This window comes from Zosterops lateralis (genome assembly GCF_965231275.1).
Source record: "Zosterops lateralis genome assembly, chromosome: 16".
Classification (NCBI taxonomy): domain Eukaryota; kingdom Metazoa; phylum Chordata; class Aves; order Passeriformes; family Zosteropidae; genus Zosterops; species Zosterops lateralis.
This window is the reverse complement of record NC_139776.1, coordinates 7,854,400-7,872,709: the sequence shown is the minus strand read 5'-3', so window position 1 is coordinate 7,872,709 and position 18,310 is coordinate 7,854,400. Positions and strand designations below refer to the sequence as shown.

At 48.3% G+C, this 18,310-nt stretch overlaps 1 protein-coding gene across 2 annotated transcripts; it reads right to left on the bottom strand.

Moving 5' to 3' along the window:
- Positions 1-214: 214 nt before the first annotated feature.
- On the bottom strand, positions 215-18,232 carry ASXL1 (ASXL transcriptional regulator 1). 2 transcript variants are annotated; one of them, XM_083873150.1, is made up of 12 exons: positions 18,153-18,232; positions 13,462-13,544; positions 10,279-10,387; positions 9,063-9,183; positions 8,896-8,990; positions 8,470-8,563; positions 8,052-8,204; positions 7,494-7,657; positions 7,300-7,396; positions 6,754-6,859; positions 5,724-6,339; positions 215-5,011 (listed from the first exon to the last, which is right to left on the bottom strand). In XM_083873150.1, the coding sequence occupies exons 1-12, from the start codon at positions 18,210-18,212 to the stop codon at positions 2,141-2,143; spliced, it is 4,569 nt and encodes a 1,522-aa protein (XP_083729276.1). In that variant the 5' UTR covers positions 18,213-18,232; the 3' UTR covers positions 215-2,140. The 2 variants fall into 2 exon arrangements, with proteins under 2 accessions (XP_083729276.1, XP_083729277.1); XM_083873151.1 differs by lacking the exons at positions 215-5,011; positions 5,724-6,339; positions 6,754-6,859; ... (4 more) ...; positions 8,896-8,990; positions 9,063-9,183 and adding an exon at positions 9,846-10,053.
- Between the last annotated feature and the right edge of the window lie 78 nt (positions 18,233-18,310).

The window sequence follows — 18,310 nt, the reverse complement described above, 5'->3', positions numbered from 1 at the left end:
CACAGTATTTCTGCAGGAGCTGCATCATCTTCAGTGCTCTCTAAGAGCATAAAACCAGATTTAACTAAGCCAAGCACCAACACAGCCCCTCCCCTTAGTGACTCTGGAACAGCTGCAGTTTAAAGAGAAGAAAAGAAAAGCCACATTGCCTTCGAATGGAGGGGGATTTCAAAAAAAGGACTGAAACCACACAAGCAGATTTTACAGTGTTTATTTTTCCAATAGCACAAGGGACAGACACGAGCAGGCCCCCCCCCGAGGGCTCTGCCCCCCAGACCAGTCCGAGCTGAACACTGCAGTGGCCCCCCAGGAGGCAGAGGCAGCCCCCTGCTCCGCTCCCCATCTTTGGTAAGCAGGTTCCACACCTCCTCTCGCCCCCACCGGCACCGCAGCCCTGCCTGCACCGGGCTCTCACTCTTGTGGGATGAGGCTGGTGGATGCACTGAGGATAAAACCATCTCAGGGACTGAGTTTGTTCCACCCCTCACGATTGTGGCTGAAAGAGGAACTTGCACGGCTGAAAGAAAGTGCATGGTGAAGGGAGGTAGGATGGAGCTGGAAAAGGGACAAGAAGAAAAAAATGAAAATAAACTCCCTAAAATTCTTGCTACTGCCTGCTTGAATAAGCCACTGGCTTCTCTCCCCCTCACTGAAGCAATTAACTCTTGATTAGGAATTGCTCCAAAGAGGAGGAGAAGTGCAGTTTTGCTCTCCCTTTCTGGATGCACGTGGATGTTCATTCACCTCCCTGCAGTGCAGGTACAGCCATGCCCTGGGAGCTCAGATGCAGCAGCAACTGGCAAGAGCTTAAACGAGCAACCGAGGAGTGAGTTCAGCTCAGCAAATCCCACCTGGTCATCCTTGAGCCTGCACAGCACAGTCCACCCAGGCACCACGGGCACAGGGAAGCTGTCGGAACCCAGACCCCAGTGTGGTGAGCCTCACGTCAGGCAAGACAGAATACAGTGGCTCTGACAATAACTAACACCACTTTAATGCAATACTGCTGTAGAGCCTGGAAATCCAAGGAAAAAAAAAAAGACCCCGTTATGCTCTATGTACATTACATCCATTTACAAAGTTGGCCAGTACTGTGTACAACATATAAATATATGATCAAACAGATGCAGAGAGGATACTTACAGGAGCCAAATAATTCACTTTATACATCCAAGAATGAAAATATAAAAAAAGGAAAATAAAAAAAAAAAGGAAAGAACACTGCTTTAAATGTTAGGTGATGGTCACACGGATGCACAGCTCGATGCTCGCAGGTGCTCAGCTGCTGTGGGGTTTCAGGTCCTCACCACAAAGCTGCAGTGCAGAGCTCACTGCCCCTATCACTGAGCTCCGGGAACCTCCCAGTGTTCCACAGCAGTTTGTGGAAGTTGGCCAAAGGAGGCAGGCACAGCCGCTGGGCCAGTCCAGCCAGGAACAGTTCCCTGGCCACACAGCTTCCTGCAGGCCAGCAGAAGGCATTTGCTTGGCACTTGCCCCAAATTTTTTTCCTCTTCTTCTTTCCTCCTCCACACAGGTTCCATGCGGCTGTACACTGCTCCACAACCACCTGCAGAGCACATCCCTGGGCACCACATCCTGCTGTACCACCCAAAGACCACACCGGGCCATCCCTGCAGGACAGCTCTCTGCTTATACTCACTGCACAGCAGCACTTCCCACACAAACCGGGAATGGAGATGGCAGAAATGGAGAGTGGAAGACTGTAGGGCCTCACCTTCTGCAGCCCTGAAATGGCAAACACCATCTTCCAGTTCCTTTGGATGTAAGGATTTCCTCCACAGAAGGTCCAGGGATTGCCACAGCGAACAGCCTCTTCCCCCCGGTGTTGGCCTCAGCGTGATACCAGAGCACATCTGGAATTTCCATGACAGCAGGAAGCAGCAGGATCACTCCCATGGGGCAGAGCCCACCCAGAGCAGGGTGTCCCTGTGAGCAGGAACGGGCTCTGCACTGTTGATCTCCGTGGGAAGGCAGCTCAACGTTCCTCACCAAAACAAAGTGTAACAGCGTTTCTACTATGAACAGAGAGTACTTTGTGTACTTTGTGTACAGGCGTTAGGATCAGTCGTTATCAAAATACACACACTGAATATACAACCTGTCCCATGGCCGTAATTTATTATCTCACCACAAGGCACAATACACAGAGCTTTGAGGGTCCTATACAGTCGTCGTGGCAGAAGGCGCCGCAGCCTTTGCACATGATCATGGCTTTGAGGCTGCACGAGCACTGGAACGAGATCTCGTCGACGCTGCTGCTGTCAGCAAACATCTGCACGGCCAGGGCCGTGTTCCGGCTCGCAGCAAAGTTCGCTTTGTGGGTGAGCTGCACCACGCTCCCAGCAAGGCCTCGGGGGAAAGCCGGAGTGTTGGATGAATAATTAAAGCTGCTGGAATTAAGCTGCAGCTTTGAAAGCTTCCCATAAAATGCTTGCTTGATATTGAGCTGAGAGGGGATGGATGAAGGCTCCAAAGGGTGACTCTGTCCTTTTCCAGGATCCCTTGAAAACTTAAAGAAGGGCCAGTCCATGACCAGTGGCTCTCTCTGCGTGTGCCCTGCCAGTTCCGTGGGCTGCTGGGCCACATCGCCCCGGTTCTCTGCATTACTCTTGGTTGGGCTGCCACACACCAACACCTTCTCATTTCTGATCCCTCCCGGGGTGTTGCTGTGCTGCTTTGAAGTCCATTCCTCCCTGGCAGCAGGGATTCCTTCTCCCAACGCACAGCCCTTGTCCAAGGGAATCTGTTTGCTGGGGGACAAGGTTCCCATGGCTGAACCATGATCCAAAGCCCTGGAGTGATGCAGCCTCACGCTGGGGTTGGAAGCAAAACCAGAACCAAAGAGCTTTTTGCCTTGAACACCACCGTAACTTTTATTGACCAATGCACCTCCTGTCTGGTTTGGTCCAAGAGAAGTTACACCTGGAGATAAAAACAGAGGCTCTGTAGAGGCATTCAGCTTCTCTGGGCTTTTACTTGCCGTGACATTCGTTAATGGGTTGTGCTGTGGCATCCGGTGGACCTTGGGCAACTCCTTCTGCTCCTCAAAGCTACAGGAAGAAAATGTTCTTTCCCGATGGTCCACATCTTCACACTTTGGAGAGGCACTTGCCACATTTGCCAGTTGGTCTTGGCAGCCTGAAGTCGAGCCAACTTTGGAATGTTTTTCTGGGACAGCCTGATCCTCTGCACCCTCTGCTCTAGGGAATGCTGCCCCTGATCCACAGGTTTTTTCCTGGGGATCTATGGAAGATCTCACTGAGTGAACATCATCGCTCCTGTTTTGGGCACTCGCCTTTATTCCTACATCTAGAGAAGATTCTTTGCTAGAATAGTGACCACTGCCTCTGTCCAGTTGCAGGGAGAGGCTTTCTGACTGCTTCTGCAGCACCGGCTGTGCAATTTCCAGCTTGATGTTGACATGAGACACTGGGAGAACTTCTTCCAGTGGAAGCTTCCCCTTCAGCAACTGCATCACCAAAGGGTTGTTGGTCTCGATGGAGGATGGGGGCTGAGCAGAGCTGGCCAGACGCTCGGCTTTCTGGGGTCCCCACCTCTGAGGTGCAACCAAGTCCCCAGAACAGGCTGGATTCTCTGTCTCCACAGACAATTTTGACCTAATCCCATTGCGCTTCTCACTGCTGCTGTGACAGGAAGAGCCTTTCCCAGCCACCTCCCTACAGCTGACACTTCTGAAACTCATCTCCACCTCCACATTCTCATCAGCCATGTCCCCTTCCCAATCGGAAGCAGTGTCTGTTGTTTCACTGTGTGTACTCTGTATTTCTTCATCTCCACTTCTCTTCAACTCCTGTGTCTCTGCCAGGGGCTGATGTGCGTTTTCTGGTTCGGTTCTGGGGCACCTCTCCCTCGGCTGCAGGAGTTTTTCAGAGGTATCTATCCTATTCTGAGAAATAAAGTTACCATGCACAGTGGGCTGCACTAGAGCCTCTACATTTTGTTCCTCATTACTCAGTTTGCCATCACTGCCTTTCCCTGCCTGCAGCTGTGCGGCATCACACACCGCAGGGATCACTTTCTTCATTCCAACAGTCACCGCTTTGGAGGTATTATCAGCAACACCTTTTTCCAGAAAAGTTTTGGAGCTGTTATATCTAAAACCAGACACCTTCTCTGGATCATGGCATTCTGTGACACCCGATGACAATTCTGGTGGAAAAGGACAACTGGAGGAATTTTGCTTTAAATCAGAAGGATAATCCAGCTGTGTGGTGGGAGCACCAACATCTCCAAGTTCCACCACACCCATGTCTCCCGTGGGACTGACCCCAGCTCCCTGCCCCCCAGAACACGGCAGACTGGTCACCACAGGAACCACACTTCCCAGCTTTGTGCTCTCCTGTGATGCAGCACAAGATGGGAGTTCGGTCCTTGGGTGATGGAGGAGCTGCTCAGGACTCTCCTCCTGCCTCTCAGGAGATGCATTGTCCAAGGATGACTGAGTCCGAGCACCACAGAAGGGCCTCCTGGGTGACCCATCACCGGGCTGAGTGTCCCCTGACCCTGTGGCACAGCCCAGAACGCCGCTCCTTTCGCTTTTTGAGGAAGAGCGATCTTGCCTGGAAGAGAGGCAGGAATTCACGCTGGCCTCCTGAGCAGCCCCTTTGGAGTCAGCCTTCTCTCCACTCAGATGAACAGACGACTGTAGTTGTGCTCGCTGTAGATCTGACGCACGTTTTCCATGAGCTCTCTTGGATCTCCTGTGCTGGGAACGGCCGCTGGATTCTCCTCCACCTCCTCCTTCATCGGTGCTTCTCCCTCCGCCGGGGCCGCCCCCTCCTCCGATGGCGGCGGTGGCGGCTTCGCGCTGGGCTCGGGCTTGCAGAGCACGGGCCTTAATGTCTGCGAGGGTGCGGGCCCCGGGGCGGCCCCGGCCGGAGGGCTCCGTGCTGGGGATGATCCGGGGGCAGATCTGGTAAGTGGGCTGACCTTTAACCACCCAGGGTGGTTTAATACGTGAAAGTTGAATCTGAAAGAAAAGGAGACACAGTAAGTTCTAACACCAACCATCTCCAGCGAAATGCGTTTTACTGGCAACTGCTCATCAGAATTCTTAGCACAAGAATTAAACAAAAATTTCAGCTTAGAAACTAATTTGGGCAGAAAAGTAGTATGGTTCCACAACCTCTGCTCTGTGATCTGTAAAGCTCAGTTCACACTAATATTGTTTTACCAGAGCCTGCAGGCAAATATGAAATAAGTTATTTATATTCACGTTTTCAGAGATCAAACTGGTCTTCTCTATACCAGGATGACTGCCCTAAAGCTACCAAAATGAGTATCCTGGTCAGAATGGGAAAAGTCAGGAGGAACACTGAGATTCTGTCCAAAAGCAAAGGAAAAGAACTCAGAAACTATACAGGACAAAGAACACAATTTCAAGGTCTTTTGCAGTAAGACAGCTCATCTCAGGCAGTATTTCTGTATCCACAGAAATGCAAATGAAGGGAGTAAGTCAAGGTTACCCTGTGCTCTTGTGCAAAGACCTTGGGATGATTTTCCATTCTTTGCCTGTCTAAATACGACAGCAAACTGTGGCAGTCAGAGGCACTTCACCAGCTCTACCAATGAAACCCTTCGACTCCTTCCCTTAAGATGGCAACACTTGACATTTTAATAATGTTTTGATACTACTGAGCACGGCAGCCCTGAGACACAGCAGCTCTAAAGCTCTTTCTTACCCGGATGGGTGGGACTTTGGGCTCCTCTTTAGTAGGCTGTGGCTTTTCTGGGTGAACACTTTCAATTGTGTTACGAAAGGACTGACGATCTTCAAGCCGGGGCTTCTTTTCGGGGAAGGATGCAGAGGCAGCCTCCTCAAAGCTTTTCCTCTTCTGCTCCTTGGACTCCTGAGCAGAGTTCTCCTGGGGCAAACTGGGAATTCTGCTGGCAGCTGCCAATGATGGATCTTCTGATTTGCTGTTCGATTTGGAAGTCTCTGGAGAGAGGTGCAGTTCGGTACTCTCTGCCTTCAGTCCTGCAGCCGAGGGGCTGCTCAGATCATCTTTCTTCAGGTCTGTCTCAGGCTTTGGCTCTTTATGAAGTGAGGGATCTGTCCCCACGGGAGCAGGCTCTTTGGGAGGCTCCGTGTGCTCAGCTTCCCGCAGTCTGTACAGGCTCCTCCTGGCCCGGCATCGCAGGTCGCCCCGGGAGCGTTTCCGGAAGCGCCCATCCCTCTGGCGTGTGGTCGGCCCTCGCGGCAGCCTCGCTTCTCCTTTAACAGACAGCTCTGTCCTGTTCTCAGCATCCTCCTGCACCGAGTTCTGTGCCTGGGATTCTTCCTGGGTCAAGCCCAACCTGTAAGGGAAACATAAAAGCCAGCTAAAAGCTAAAGCTCACCCCAATTTCAGTCTTACTGAATAGTGCCAACGCAGGCAGAGAGTCATTGAAGTCTCATTAACTCACCCTGCAAGGGGAGAAGGTATCTCACATTGCTATTATGTGGAATGAGGAAAAAAAACCCAAAAATTTGTGATGGAAAATACCATCAGATTTTCTTGGAAACAAAAGAGATGGGCTACAAAATTTTGCTGAACTCAGCCAATTCCACTAAGGATTCTTCCAGAGCAACAGCTGGAACAATTCATGCAACAACCTATGTTTTTCAAGGAGTTTACACTGCATCTGCTCAGGTATCCACAAACAGAAACACACCCTCTGCTACCTGCATAAACATGGATAAAACAGGATAGACATGGTAGAATTTCTCACTTTTGCCCATAGTAGTCCTCAAAGAACTTCTCTTTCCATTGCTCCACTCTCTTTTCCTTTTCCATCTCCTGCCGGATTCGAACTTGCATCTCGTGGGTGAATTCACCTACATGGAAGCAAGAGACTAGAATCCAGTTCCAAACAAAACTCATTCTGCAAATGCAACCTCTAGTGTTTGAACAGTACAGCAGCTAAATATATGAAAGACAGACCTGCTGTTAACACCCTGCTCCCCATCCCACTCTGGATCCACGTGCTGCCTGTGGCTCTGGAAAAAATCATGCTTTAACAGACAGGCCACCCACCACTCAAGGAAAAAAAAAGTGTGGCTCTACTTCACACCTTCACCACTTAATGCTGAAGGTCCCATGACACCAAAAGAAAACACATCTTTGATTCTAAACAAAAGAAAAAAGTTGGGGACAACATAGCTAGATGCACAGCAAAGCTGGACTGAGTTCCCACTCATTAACTGCAAAAGAAAATCAAAAATCCTACAAAATGAGCAGCTATTCCCCAGGCACTCAGGAAAGCAAAGCCACTCACCATCAGCAAGCCGCTCCCTCCAGCTCTGTGCAGCGTGGGTGAAGAACTCGTTGTTCAGAGCGCTGCCACTGAGGCGCATCAGCCCATCAGCCCCCACCTAGCAGGACAGACCCAGGACAAACAGAACACATCTGCTCCAGCTGTTCCACACCAAAGAGGTAATCAGGGAAGGGAAAACACCTGAGTGCTCATACCTGTCTATCGACTTCAGGCAGGAGGTAAAGCAGCTGCTGCTGGAAGTGTGATGGAAGCGCATTAAAGGTCCTGGAGTTGATCAGCGCTCGGAGGTTTGTGTTGACAAGGATGGAGCCTGGGGTTTCAAAATCAATATCCTCACCCCTGTTCCGTTTCATCTGCCCTGGAGTTTGAGGACAGGCAAATAAAATTAACATTGTTGTGCAAAAGTATTTCAGAAGTATGGGCTGAAATTTATGTCAAACTAGACCAGCAAAAGGAGTGTGAGAGATGACAAGGACTGTGGTATTCAAGTGTGAAGAATGACTCTCCAGTGCAGTAATTAACAAACACACAGCTGGAATCTGACACGAGGTCACAGTTCTGCCATATTCAGGTACAATTCTCAATGCTGCTCTTCAGAGCAGGCAAGCTTTTAAACAATTGTATCACTAACACTTAAGATGGAAAGCCTGGCATGTGACCTCAGGTTATCAAATGCCTTCTGGTGCTCTTCTCAGACACACATGGACTTCACCATCACCAATTATCTTCTGCCTTTAACCAGGAACACATACCAGTCGTGGGCTTTCGGATGCCCCTCAGCAGCTGTGGAGGATCCCTGTTTATCTCTGTCCTACTGCGCAGGCTGGTTTTGCACAGGGCCAAGGAGCTGCTGCTGCTGCTGGATGTGCTGCTGCTCTCCCCATCAGCATGCCTTCCTGTGAATCCTAAAAGCAAAACAAGATCACAAAACTATGCAAACAACAGTCAAAGCCCAGCTGGGAGAGTGGTTTAATATACAAGAATTCTCTGTTACTAGCAAATCTGCTATTACAGGATATTACCCAGGTACCAAGTATGTTGAACAAATTAAACATACACAAAATTCTGCAGTCTCAGCAGGTGTTAGAGAAATCCTCAGGCCAACACAGATAACTGAGGACTGAAAGACATCTGTGAGGTTATTAGGACCCCCCCCAAAGCCATGCTCACCTGAGGCAGACTCCATGTGTGCCCCATTTACTTTCAGTGGGGTTAACACCACCCGTGGCAGCATCACACCCGTCTTTTTCTTCTGTTTGCTTGTCTGCAGACCAGAGAGAAAGCAAAAACAAAAGAAAGGAATGAAGGCATTATGGAAGGGTATAGTAATCTTCTAAGCAGCATGTTCCTCAGTTAAAGAGCTGTCTGGCTCCTCCTAGCTGAATCTTCAGCACTACATTTAGGACTAGCAGAGAGTTCAAAATTGTCTTCCCATACATGATCCCTCCCCATCCTGCCACTTCTTTCTCAAGGAGACAGACTTGTAACTCTCTCTGAGGCATTTGTGCACAAATAGACCCTGTCATACCACTCCAAGAGTAATGAAAGCTCCACTTGGGAGGCTTCATCCTTCCCATTAGTCCCACTTTTTCCTACCTGGGAAGCAGTTCTGTAGCTCTCCCTGGTAGCAGGTCCCTTGCTCTGAGATTCAGTGGAACACGAGGCATTAGAAGAAGTTTCATCAAGAGACACTGAAACAGATGAGCTCAGTCAGACACTGAAGTAGGCCCTGGAGTTTAATGTTAATGTCACCAGACACTTACCATCATTGTCACCACTCACAGTGCTGGCTTCGTTGGACCCACAGCTTTCTGCATCTGCTGTGTCCTCCAGCTCCTCCCCTTCTGGCACTGACAGGTTCCGGGACCATTGCAAGGCATCTTTCTAGAGGGGAAACAGAACTGGGGTAGCTACAGACCTCCCTTTCTCCCTCTCAAATCTATACCAATAGGAGCAGACAGTTAACTGGATATACTTTAACCTTCATTTTTTTTTTTCTCAATTTAATCCTTGATGCAGATGAGTATTTTAAAGTGTATTTGGGCTCATAGTAGAACAAAAGCCATCTAAACTAAGAGCACCTCATAACCCCATCCTAGACAAGTAACACATATCCAAAATACCAGGTTAATAATAATTAATTTAATAGGCTCATAATATGTCGCAATTTTCTGTAAGCTCCTACTGAAAAGAAGCATCTCACTATGAAAGAACAAGTAGCATCAGAGTGGCCAGGCACTAAGACAGCAAGCTTAGGAGATGTCTTTCCTACTTGTACAATAAAAGCCATTTCAATGCCATCTATTTTCAGCAAAATGTGTCAATTCAACAATATTTTCTAACAGCAGAAAAAAGATGGAAATGAAATAGCTGAGATCTATCAAGTTGATATTTATCAGGAAATCCAACAGTACAAAACAATACAAAAGAAAAGCTCAACACCAGAAACATTTTCAATATTTAATATTACTGGAAAATAAAGCAAAAATAAAAAAGCATTCCAGAGAGAGCTCAAGATCTAAGGATAATACTGATGCTAAATAACATGGAATGTAGTGGAACACAGAACAAGCAGCCAGAAAAATGAATATACATTTTCCTATCAAGATTTTACTTGTCGCTACAAGCTCTTGGACCAATTCCTTGATTGGCTGTTTTCCCTTGTGGCTGGTAGCAAGGGAGTGCACAGGTCTGTTCTGATGAGCAGCCACCTGAGCTGGACACCAGGTACTGCAGTAAGAAGATTCATCTTGTCTGTGCAATTCAAGAAATAATAGTTGGGGTTTTTTTAAGGAATTTATCATAAATGGCTGAATACAGCTGAAAGGTACAAGCTCCAAGGAAATAATGAATTCCAGACCCCCTCTCACATGACGATCTCACTGCTCGTGATGCGCAGTGACAGGGCAACACTCAGCCCTGCACAGGGAGCAGAACTCACCCCTGGGCCCTCAGCTGGGAGCAGAGCTCAGCATTTACCTTGAGTGTGAAAAGGCTGATGCGTCCAGGCAGTTTGTAAAAGAGTCCATCCCCTCCCCGGGAATTGGAGTGGAGCATGGCGTTGAGGCAGGCCAGGGGAGATGTGCCACTGCAACAGAGACAAAGAAAGGAGAGAGCTTAAGAAATAGATTATTGAGAAAACAGCCGGAAAGATCTGGTTAAATGGGCATCCTTTATCTGATGAGGGGAACAGAGGTGATGCCATTAACTTTATGGGACAGGCACTTCAGTCAGAACAGTGTCACTGGTTTCATTCTGACTTGTACATCAGCCTTGCACATGACAGCAACAGGAAATGTGACACCAACTTTAAAGCTATCCTCGTTATGCTTTTAGACATTTCTAACTTCTATTACCTGTTTCCTCCCCTTCTCTCCTGTGTTGGATTGATTTAATAAAACCCTCAGATTTATTCAGCAGTAGAAAGATGAACAAACTGTAGACACATGTGTTTGGAATGTCTCCCTGATATGTCAAGAACTAAACTACTTGAGCAGAGCTCGATACAGAGGCTCTGATGCTCTCATTTGTTAGTTCCTACATAACTCCCTGGTTAAAGTCCCATCCTACACTCACACTGATGGAACTGCTATGCCACGTAATATGGTGTTTTCCAGTAAGTCCCACATATCCCACATATATAGGCAGAAAGTTGTCTGCAAGACACATTACAGCACTATCGACTGCATTCCTAGTAAAAGTGAAACTGAAAACTGGACTGAGATAAAATTTTTCAAAGATTCAAAATTTCTCAAATCAAAAACACAGAGCAATTTCTGTTTCCACCTTGTATGTGTTTGGGTTTTGGACATTTCTTCACATGCCATGGCAACACGCAAAGTTACCCTGTATCAGTTTAGGTCATGTGAACAAAATTTCCAGCCTTCTGTCTGGTTAGACAGTGCTTTCCCCTCTGTGTTTACCAGACACTCCAAGCACACTCACCAGCCACAGAGCTCTCTTAAAACACCAAAGTAAGTAATTTTCCCCAAAACAAGAAAAAACCCAAGCAGTTAAAACTCTGCCAGGAGCTAAACTCAGCCTGGTGCTGGCTCATGGGACTGTCAGTGCCCTGTGTGGAACACGGCCCTCCCAGCAGAGCAGCGTGACCCCCAAACCAGGGAGCCCCACCTCAGAATTGATTCAGAAGGAAAAACATCTCAAGGCACTGAGCTATTTCCGTCAGGAAATGGAGTTTCAGGAAGAGCTTCTATACAAGCACAAGTAAAGCCCACTGCACGTTCGGCCAGACAGGCTCAGTGCCTTTATTCTGCAAACAATCACACTCTGAGGAAAACAATCTTTTTTTAAAGCAGAGATTTAATGACCAGGGAAGGAACAGCAGATATCCCAAGGGAAACCACCGACCTTTAAAGGAATGAGTTAGCTTTGTGGGATTTAACATGACACATGTTCCAAAGTCTGGTCTTTACTTACACACTGTGACAGGTCACTTGTAAAAACTGGGAAAGCACAGGGTAATTTATGTGTGTGAAGAGCCCTGCTATTATCTTTGGCAGGGGACAGCCTGTGCACAGAGATCTTCAACTGCCTGCTTAGGTAACAGGACTTATGTGAGAGTTGTAGTAGATTGATTAAAGCAAAGCTCCTCTTATGAAGGTCCTCATTAAAATCTGTCTGAATTCTACTGAAACCACTGCCCATATCTAAACCAGAGGAGATCTGAGCAAGCATCACAGAATCATGAAACAGTTTGGGTTGGAAGGGACCTTAAAGACCATCTTGTTCCAAATCCCCTGCCATGGGCAGGGACACCTTCCACCAGACCAGGCTGCTCCAAGCCCTGTCCAGGCTGGCCTCAGAAACTTCCAAGGATGGAGCAGCCACAGCTTCTCTGGGCAACTTGTGCCATGACCGTACCACACTCACAGGGAAGAATTTCTTCCTAATATCCAATCTAAATCTACCCTCCTTCACCTTAAGGCCATTGCCCCTTGCCCTGTCACTACATGCCCCTGAGAAAAGTCCCTCCCCAGCCTTCCTGTAACCCCATGGAAGGTGGATGTTCCAACAGTTCCAAATCCAATGCAGTAGCACACACCAGCCTCATGCCTCCCCAAACAACAGCAGGTCCCACGCCCAACACCTCTGTACACGTCACTGATTTTCAGTATTCAAAACACCCCAGCTGTTTCCTGATTTCACACAAACAAGGAGCAAAAACAAGATAACATTTAGGTCCCAGAAGAAATCAGTTTACCTTCTGTAGGTGGGTAAAGTACAAGTTCAGGAAATGCAAACACCACAGTGAAAAACAGTCCACAGAAACAAAGGGAGGGAAAAGCAAGACTAGAAACAGTCCTTGCATCTGAATTTCCCAGAAGCCCATCCCTGGACCACAGCTTTTCGTGTCTCTGGTAGTCAAACTTGGTTTTTTGGGTTTTTTGGGGTTGTTTTTTTTTTTTTTGCCAGGCAGCAGTAACTGAGGCATTTGGACTATCACTGTTACCCACTTTCTTTGAGCTGCAAGACACTGTATTTCTACTACTGTCATGGAAACAGATGGAAGTCACAGGAACTTAACCAAGGAAAGCAGTCTCCTGCTTCTGCCCTTTCCAAGGCTTTGTATCAGGTTCTTTTCCACAAGACACCCACTCTGAGATGGGCATCTCCTCCCTACAATGTCAAGGGCCACAACCATGCAATGTGAGCTGCGCTCTCCTGGTGCTCGAGAATCTGAGCATAGCCAGTGACATAGAGAAGACTGTCTCTTCTAAAACATAATGACTACTCTAGAAATGAAGCATCAGGGGAGATAAAACTTAAACTGTTCTCAAACTCAAGTCATAATAGCAGAAACTGCTGGGAGCTACTTATGTGAGAACCATGCAAGTGAGTGGTAAGTACAGCACAATACAGGGGCCTGATCTGCAAGAGGCATTTATTTAACAATAGATGGATGAAGGGATTCTGTGTATTATCAAAAAATTCAAGAACATCTTCCAGTTATTATCAGTGAAAAAAAACCTCACAATCTGTATATAAATGTCTGTACTGTCATCTGAAATTGCCAGGCTGAAAAGAGAAAAAGGGAAGCTAAGTGGGCTGGGGATGAGGCAGAACTGTATGAAGCAACACCAGCCTTCATACACTGCCTCCCCCATGCTCCACACTGGTTTAGACAAAATCATCAATACTAACCTCATTTCCTTTAGACCTTCAGCCTCTATGACCTGCAGAATCTGTTTTGGGGTCATAGGAGCATCTGAGTAATTTTCCAGCACCTGAAAAGACAGAAAGACCAAATGTTATTACAGAATTGCATTCCCAGAACTACTCCATCAGCTGTGGCCCAGACCCAAAAATGTGCCTCTTCAAACTTGATTCACCTGCAAAGACACACAGTAAAATTTCAGGCTACCTCAAGATCCTGGTGAACACGGATCACAGCCACAAAAGGCTTTACCTTCATCTCTTCCATAATTAACTGAAATACAAACATGAAGGAGAAAAAGCAGCAGAATTTGGCCTCGACTCCAATGGAAGCTTTACCAGACTTCACTATACATTAGATGGAGCTGCTGCCACATAAACCTTCCAAACTGAACAGTGGTCAGTGACCTGTAACGATGTAAAACCTTCTCCTACCTCTCCACAAAGCATCCGGTATTTTTTCGCCACTGAAAGTATTACTGTGCAGCTATACAATCCAATACTGCACCTTCCTCAGATGACTGCATTCATTTTATCTTCACTCCATCCCAGGAAGGGAACCACAAGTTAAGAGTCAGAATTCATGTCAGAGGACAGAATTCAGAAAAGGACAAAAAAAAAAAAAAAAAAAAAAAAAACAGTAAAGGATTTGGGGAAAAAAAATCTGGCTAGAGACACTAAAAAGACTTAAGAGAACTTGCCTTTGACATAAAATGAAGAAAATCAGATATTAAAAGGCAACACGGTAACTCATCCTTTCATATATCAATTCTATCAAGAATAGAATTGTCACTTATATACAAAGAAGTAAAGAGGTTATTACTTTATTTTTTTTTTAAAGCCTGTGGAAGTTACTGCTCCGAAATGTCTAGAAGCAAGAACTCAAGGATTCAAAGAGAGGACCGGACATTTCTGTGGATAAGAAGATTATCCACATAAACAGGAAACAATGAGCAAAAATAAGCTGCAGTAGATGTAAACCACGCAGTTTCTTTGGGAGCAGATTACCCTACAGCTGCCGACCATGCGCTGACTCCTGCGCCTTTCCCGGCAGCAGACAGTGCTGCTCTTGGAATGCAAAGGCAGCCAGCTCCAGACCTAGGACTACGAGCAGAAAGAGGGTGAGACAGGCACAGGCCATGGCCTGGAACAGGCATGGAAAGCAGCAACAGGAATTCACTCAAGAACTTTTTGATCATAACTATTGTCTAAATTCCCCCAGCATCACGGCCCCACAACGCACAGCCCTGGTGTCATCTGTCCCCATGTTTTAGTAGTCAGCAACACGGTGCTGTCTTTCAGTCTGATTCGTGTGGAAAGCCAGAGGAAGGACCCAGATGCCCCATTTCTATCATTAACATCTAGAAGTGAGTCACTGCAGCAGCCACACCAATGGGACATAAGCAAAATCACCCCAAAGCTGTGCGGGCCAACGTTTGCACATCAGACCGTCTCCACCTTCCACAACTAATGAAAAACCCAACTGCAGTTCTGCACTTCAGCTGTATATTGGGATAAGGCTGGGTTGGATGGGGCTTGGAGCAGCCTGGACTAGTGGGAGCTGCCCCTGCCCATGGCAGGGGAGTGAAGCAAGATGATCTTTAAGGTCCTTCCAACCTAAATGTTGATTCTACAAATGGAACTTTGCAAATCATATACACCCAACGGGAATTTTGCAGATGCTTGAAGCTCACAAGCTTCTGAGAATGAGCTAAGAGAATACCATGGGGAAGAGAATTAGAGAACTAAATTGAGTTAAAACCCAATGAAAACACAAAGAGTGTAAAGAAAAATCAAAGCAAGTGATGAGCCATATTCAGAGAGAGTAAACTAATTAAATTCTATACAGCTCCATCACACTTCTTCCTCTCTCCATAGGTTACAAGGTCTCCATGCCTCCCTCATGAGCTGTCACCCCATCACTTAAAGGCTGCAGACAGCTGACATGGGGAAACTCACTGCTCCTGAGCCCAGTGAGATCTGCAAAATACAACACGTCTGTTCCAAAAATCAGGGAATTATTCAAACCCCTCTCCAGTGACAGACACAGCAAGCGAAGTATGTGGCCTAAAACTGAGCACAAAGGAGCATTTACATACGGATAAAAGAATCTATGCTCAGGGGAACAATTTCCAATCAAGAGCTGTATTAAGTGTACAGAGCACTTAATGGAAGATCTGGGGGAGAGAGGATCCTGCAAGCTTTAGACACCAAATGCCAGCTTCCAGCATTGCCCCTTTTATCCCTCTCCAACCTGACACTCAGCACCACATCAGCCTTCCACCCAGAGCTACAACTTCAACATTGGCCATTTCCTACCCCCGAAACAGAATCTTTTCCCCCTCCACTACTTCTAGCACTGAAAGCTGAGGGTTCCTGTGTCCCTAATTATAGAAGTTTACATCACTTCCTCAATTTACTGGTCATCTAGCTCTGACAGCACTTGTGGGATCCTGCCACGGCTTTGGGCATCCAGATGAAGCTTTAAAGGTTTATTTTATGAAACGTGCAGAGTTTTGACCCTGTGGGAGGAGCAACACTGAAGAACACTCTTGCCTGTGATTCTCAGAAGCGTCGAGCAGAATACAAAATACACCAGCACACGTCAGAGAGGGAAATTAAAAGCATTTTGACAGGGAGCATGTGTAAGACTTGTGTGAAATAAAGATCTATTTTTAGTGGATTTACAATCAGTCCTGCAAGCTGGAAGTGCAGCTACGCAACTGTAGGTCTCTTTAAGTGGATAATCTAGTATGAGAACGTTCTATTTCTGGTTCATCAATGACTCTAAGATGAGGCTTAGACACCTCATGCACCCACCATGGCCGAGGTCCTGGCCAAAAGACAGGTGAGAGGAACTGTGTGAAGAAATGCCCTCCCCATCACACAACGGGGATGAGGTGTATTAGTGACTGCTTTAGAGTCACAGTTTCACGTGCTGCTTTGGGCAGCCTATAAATGCTGATTTTTTTTTCACCCATCAGAGCTCAGGATGTTTGAGTGAGCTGACTTTGTGCAAGGTCACATAGCACAGCCTCTGCCCCCAGGGTCACCCACCAGGAAAGCATCCCTGCCACCTGCAGTGACACACCTGGCACAAAGAACCTGGATCCCAAGGAGAAATGCAGGATGGAGAACGAGACCACCAGGCTCCTGCAGTGAAGTTCCATAGTAGCTGCCTTATGCCCTTCTCCAGTTTTTCAAGCAAAGCCACATGGGTCTAAAATATTATCATTGACACACAAAAGATGATGCAAGTTGCTGGAAGTCAGATGCTTGTCTGATTAGGTTTTCTCCTGGCAAGCAGTAAGAAAACACTCCAATAGCCAAAAAAATCTTACTCAGAAGCACCAAGAGTTATCCTGAACATCCTCAATATGTTGATCATATCCATCATGAGCCTCACTGGACTCACCCACACTGTTCCTTCTGAATGTTTACATGCATCAATGCATAACCTGGGCTGGCAAAACCAAAACAAACATACACAACAACGAAAAAAACAGCTAAACAAACCACCCTCGAGCTCTGTAAATCCATTTCTGCAAAAGTCCAGGGGCTACGCAGAAGGAACACATGTATCCTCATGAGTTGTACACCACTGACAGGGCTCCTGGAAGGAACCACAGGATCCATTCACATCCAGGTAGCTGGATCATCCCTGAGTCCACCCCTGGCACTGCTGTGTCACTGGGTCACCAGGAGAGAGCCAGCTCCTTCCACCCAAATGTCAGACAGCCAGCTTAACACCTCAGCATGCAGCCCTTAAATCAAACCTCTAACCAGCTCACTGAAAGACACTGAAGTTATTTTTCGTTTTCAGATTTCCTACTTTATAACTGAGGTTCAGGACAGATCCAGCTCAAAGGCTTCACAGAGGGAGGTCACCTTCCTCCCACTGCAAAAGTCCAATGACAGGGGCATTACTTGGAAGTTGAAGCCTCCAACAAGGAGATTCTTTAAGACAAAAGGACTAAGACATTCCCATGGCCATCCCTCCTAAACCCAAAAGTGACCAAATACGGGCCGATTCAGGGATGCTCAGCCCGGCTGCAGCTCCGGTAGCCCGGCACATGCCACCGGCCCTGGGGCGCTGCCGCTGCACAGAGGGAACCCGCACCCTCAGTAATTAAAACAGAAACTTTTGACAGCGGCCGTGCCCTCTCCGGAGGCTCCGGATCTCCCACGGAGCTTTAAAACCATTAGAAAGGAGGAGAACGAGCAGGATGGTTCCCGCAGCCCTGCCCGGCACGCACCGAACCGCCGCGGGACCTCCCGCGCCCATCCCGGGACCCCGCGCCCGGCGGGAGGCGGCCCAGGCCGCTGGGAGCCCCGGCGGGCGGGCAGGTCACCACTGGGGCCGAGGGCCCCGCTCACCGCCCCGGGGCGCGAATCCTGCCCGCCGGGCTGGGCAAGAAAAACAACCGTGCAGAGACTCTGGGCACAGCGGCCGGCGGCGGAACCGCGGGAAGCCGCGGGACGGGGCGGGGAACCGACAACACCGAGCGGGGAAGCGGCACCACCGCCCGCGCCCTCCGGGCGGCCCCGGCCCCCGCTTTCACCCCCTCACAAGCGATGGCGCCGGCCCCGTTACTCGGGGAGGGGCCGGACGTGGCGGGGAGGCCCCGGGGCACGGCGGAGCCCCCGCGCCCCCTCCCTGGACGCCCCCCCGGCCTCACCAGGCGGGCGGCCTCGGCCCACGTGCGCTCCTTCTTCCTCCTCTGCTTCATCTCCTTCATCCTCCTCCTCCTCCTCCTCCTCCTCCTCCCGCGCGGGCGGGCGCGGCGGGCGCGGACCGTTGGGCGCGCGGGCGGCAGGCGGGCGGCGGCGACCGGGG

What these genes read in the sequence shown, in the direction of transcription:
- ASXL1 (XM_083873150.1), bottom strand. Translation starts at nt 18,212, where the DNA reads ATGAAGGAGATGAAGCAGAGGAGGAAGAAGGAGCGCACGTGGGCCGAG. An exon ending in TGTGAGTGGTGACAATGATG is followed by an intron (nt 8,991 to 9,062) that starts GTAAGTGTCTGG and finishes CATCTGTTTCAG; the next exon opens with TGTCTCTTGATGAAACTTCT. An exon ending in GAGGGAGCGGCTTGCTGATG is followed by an intron (nt 6,860 to 7,299) that starts GTGAGTGGCTTT and finishes GCTTCCATGTAG; the next exon opens with GTGAATTCACCCACGAGATG.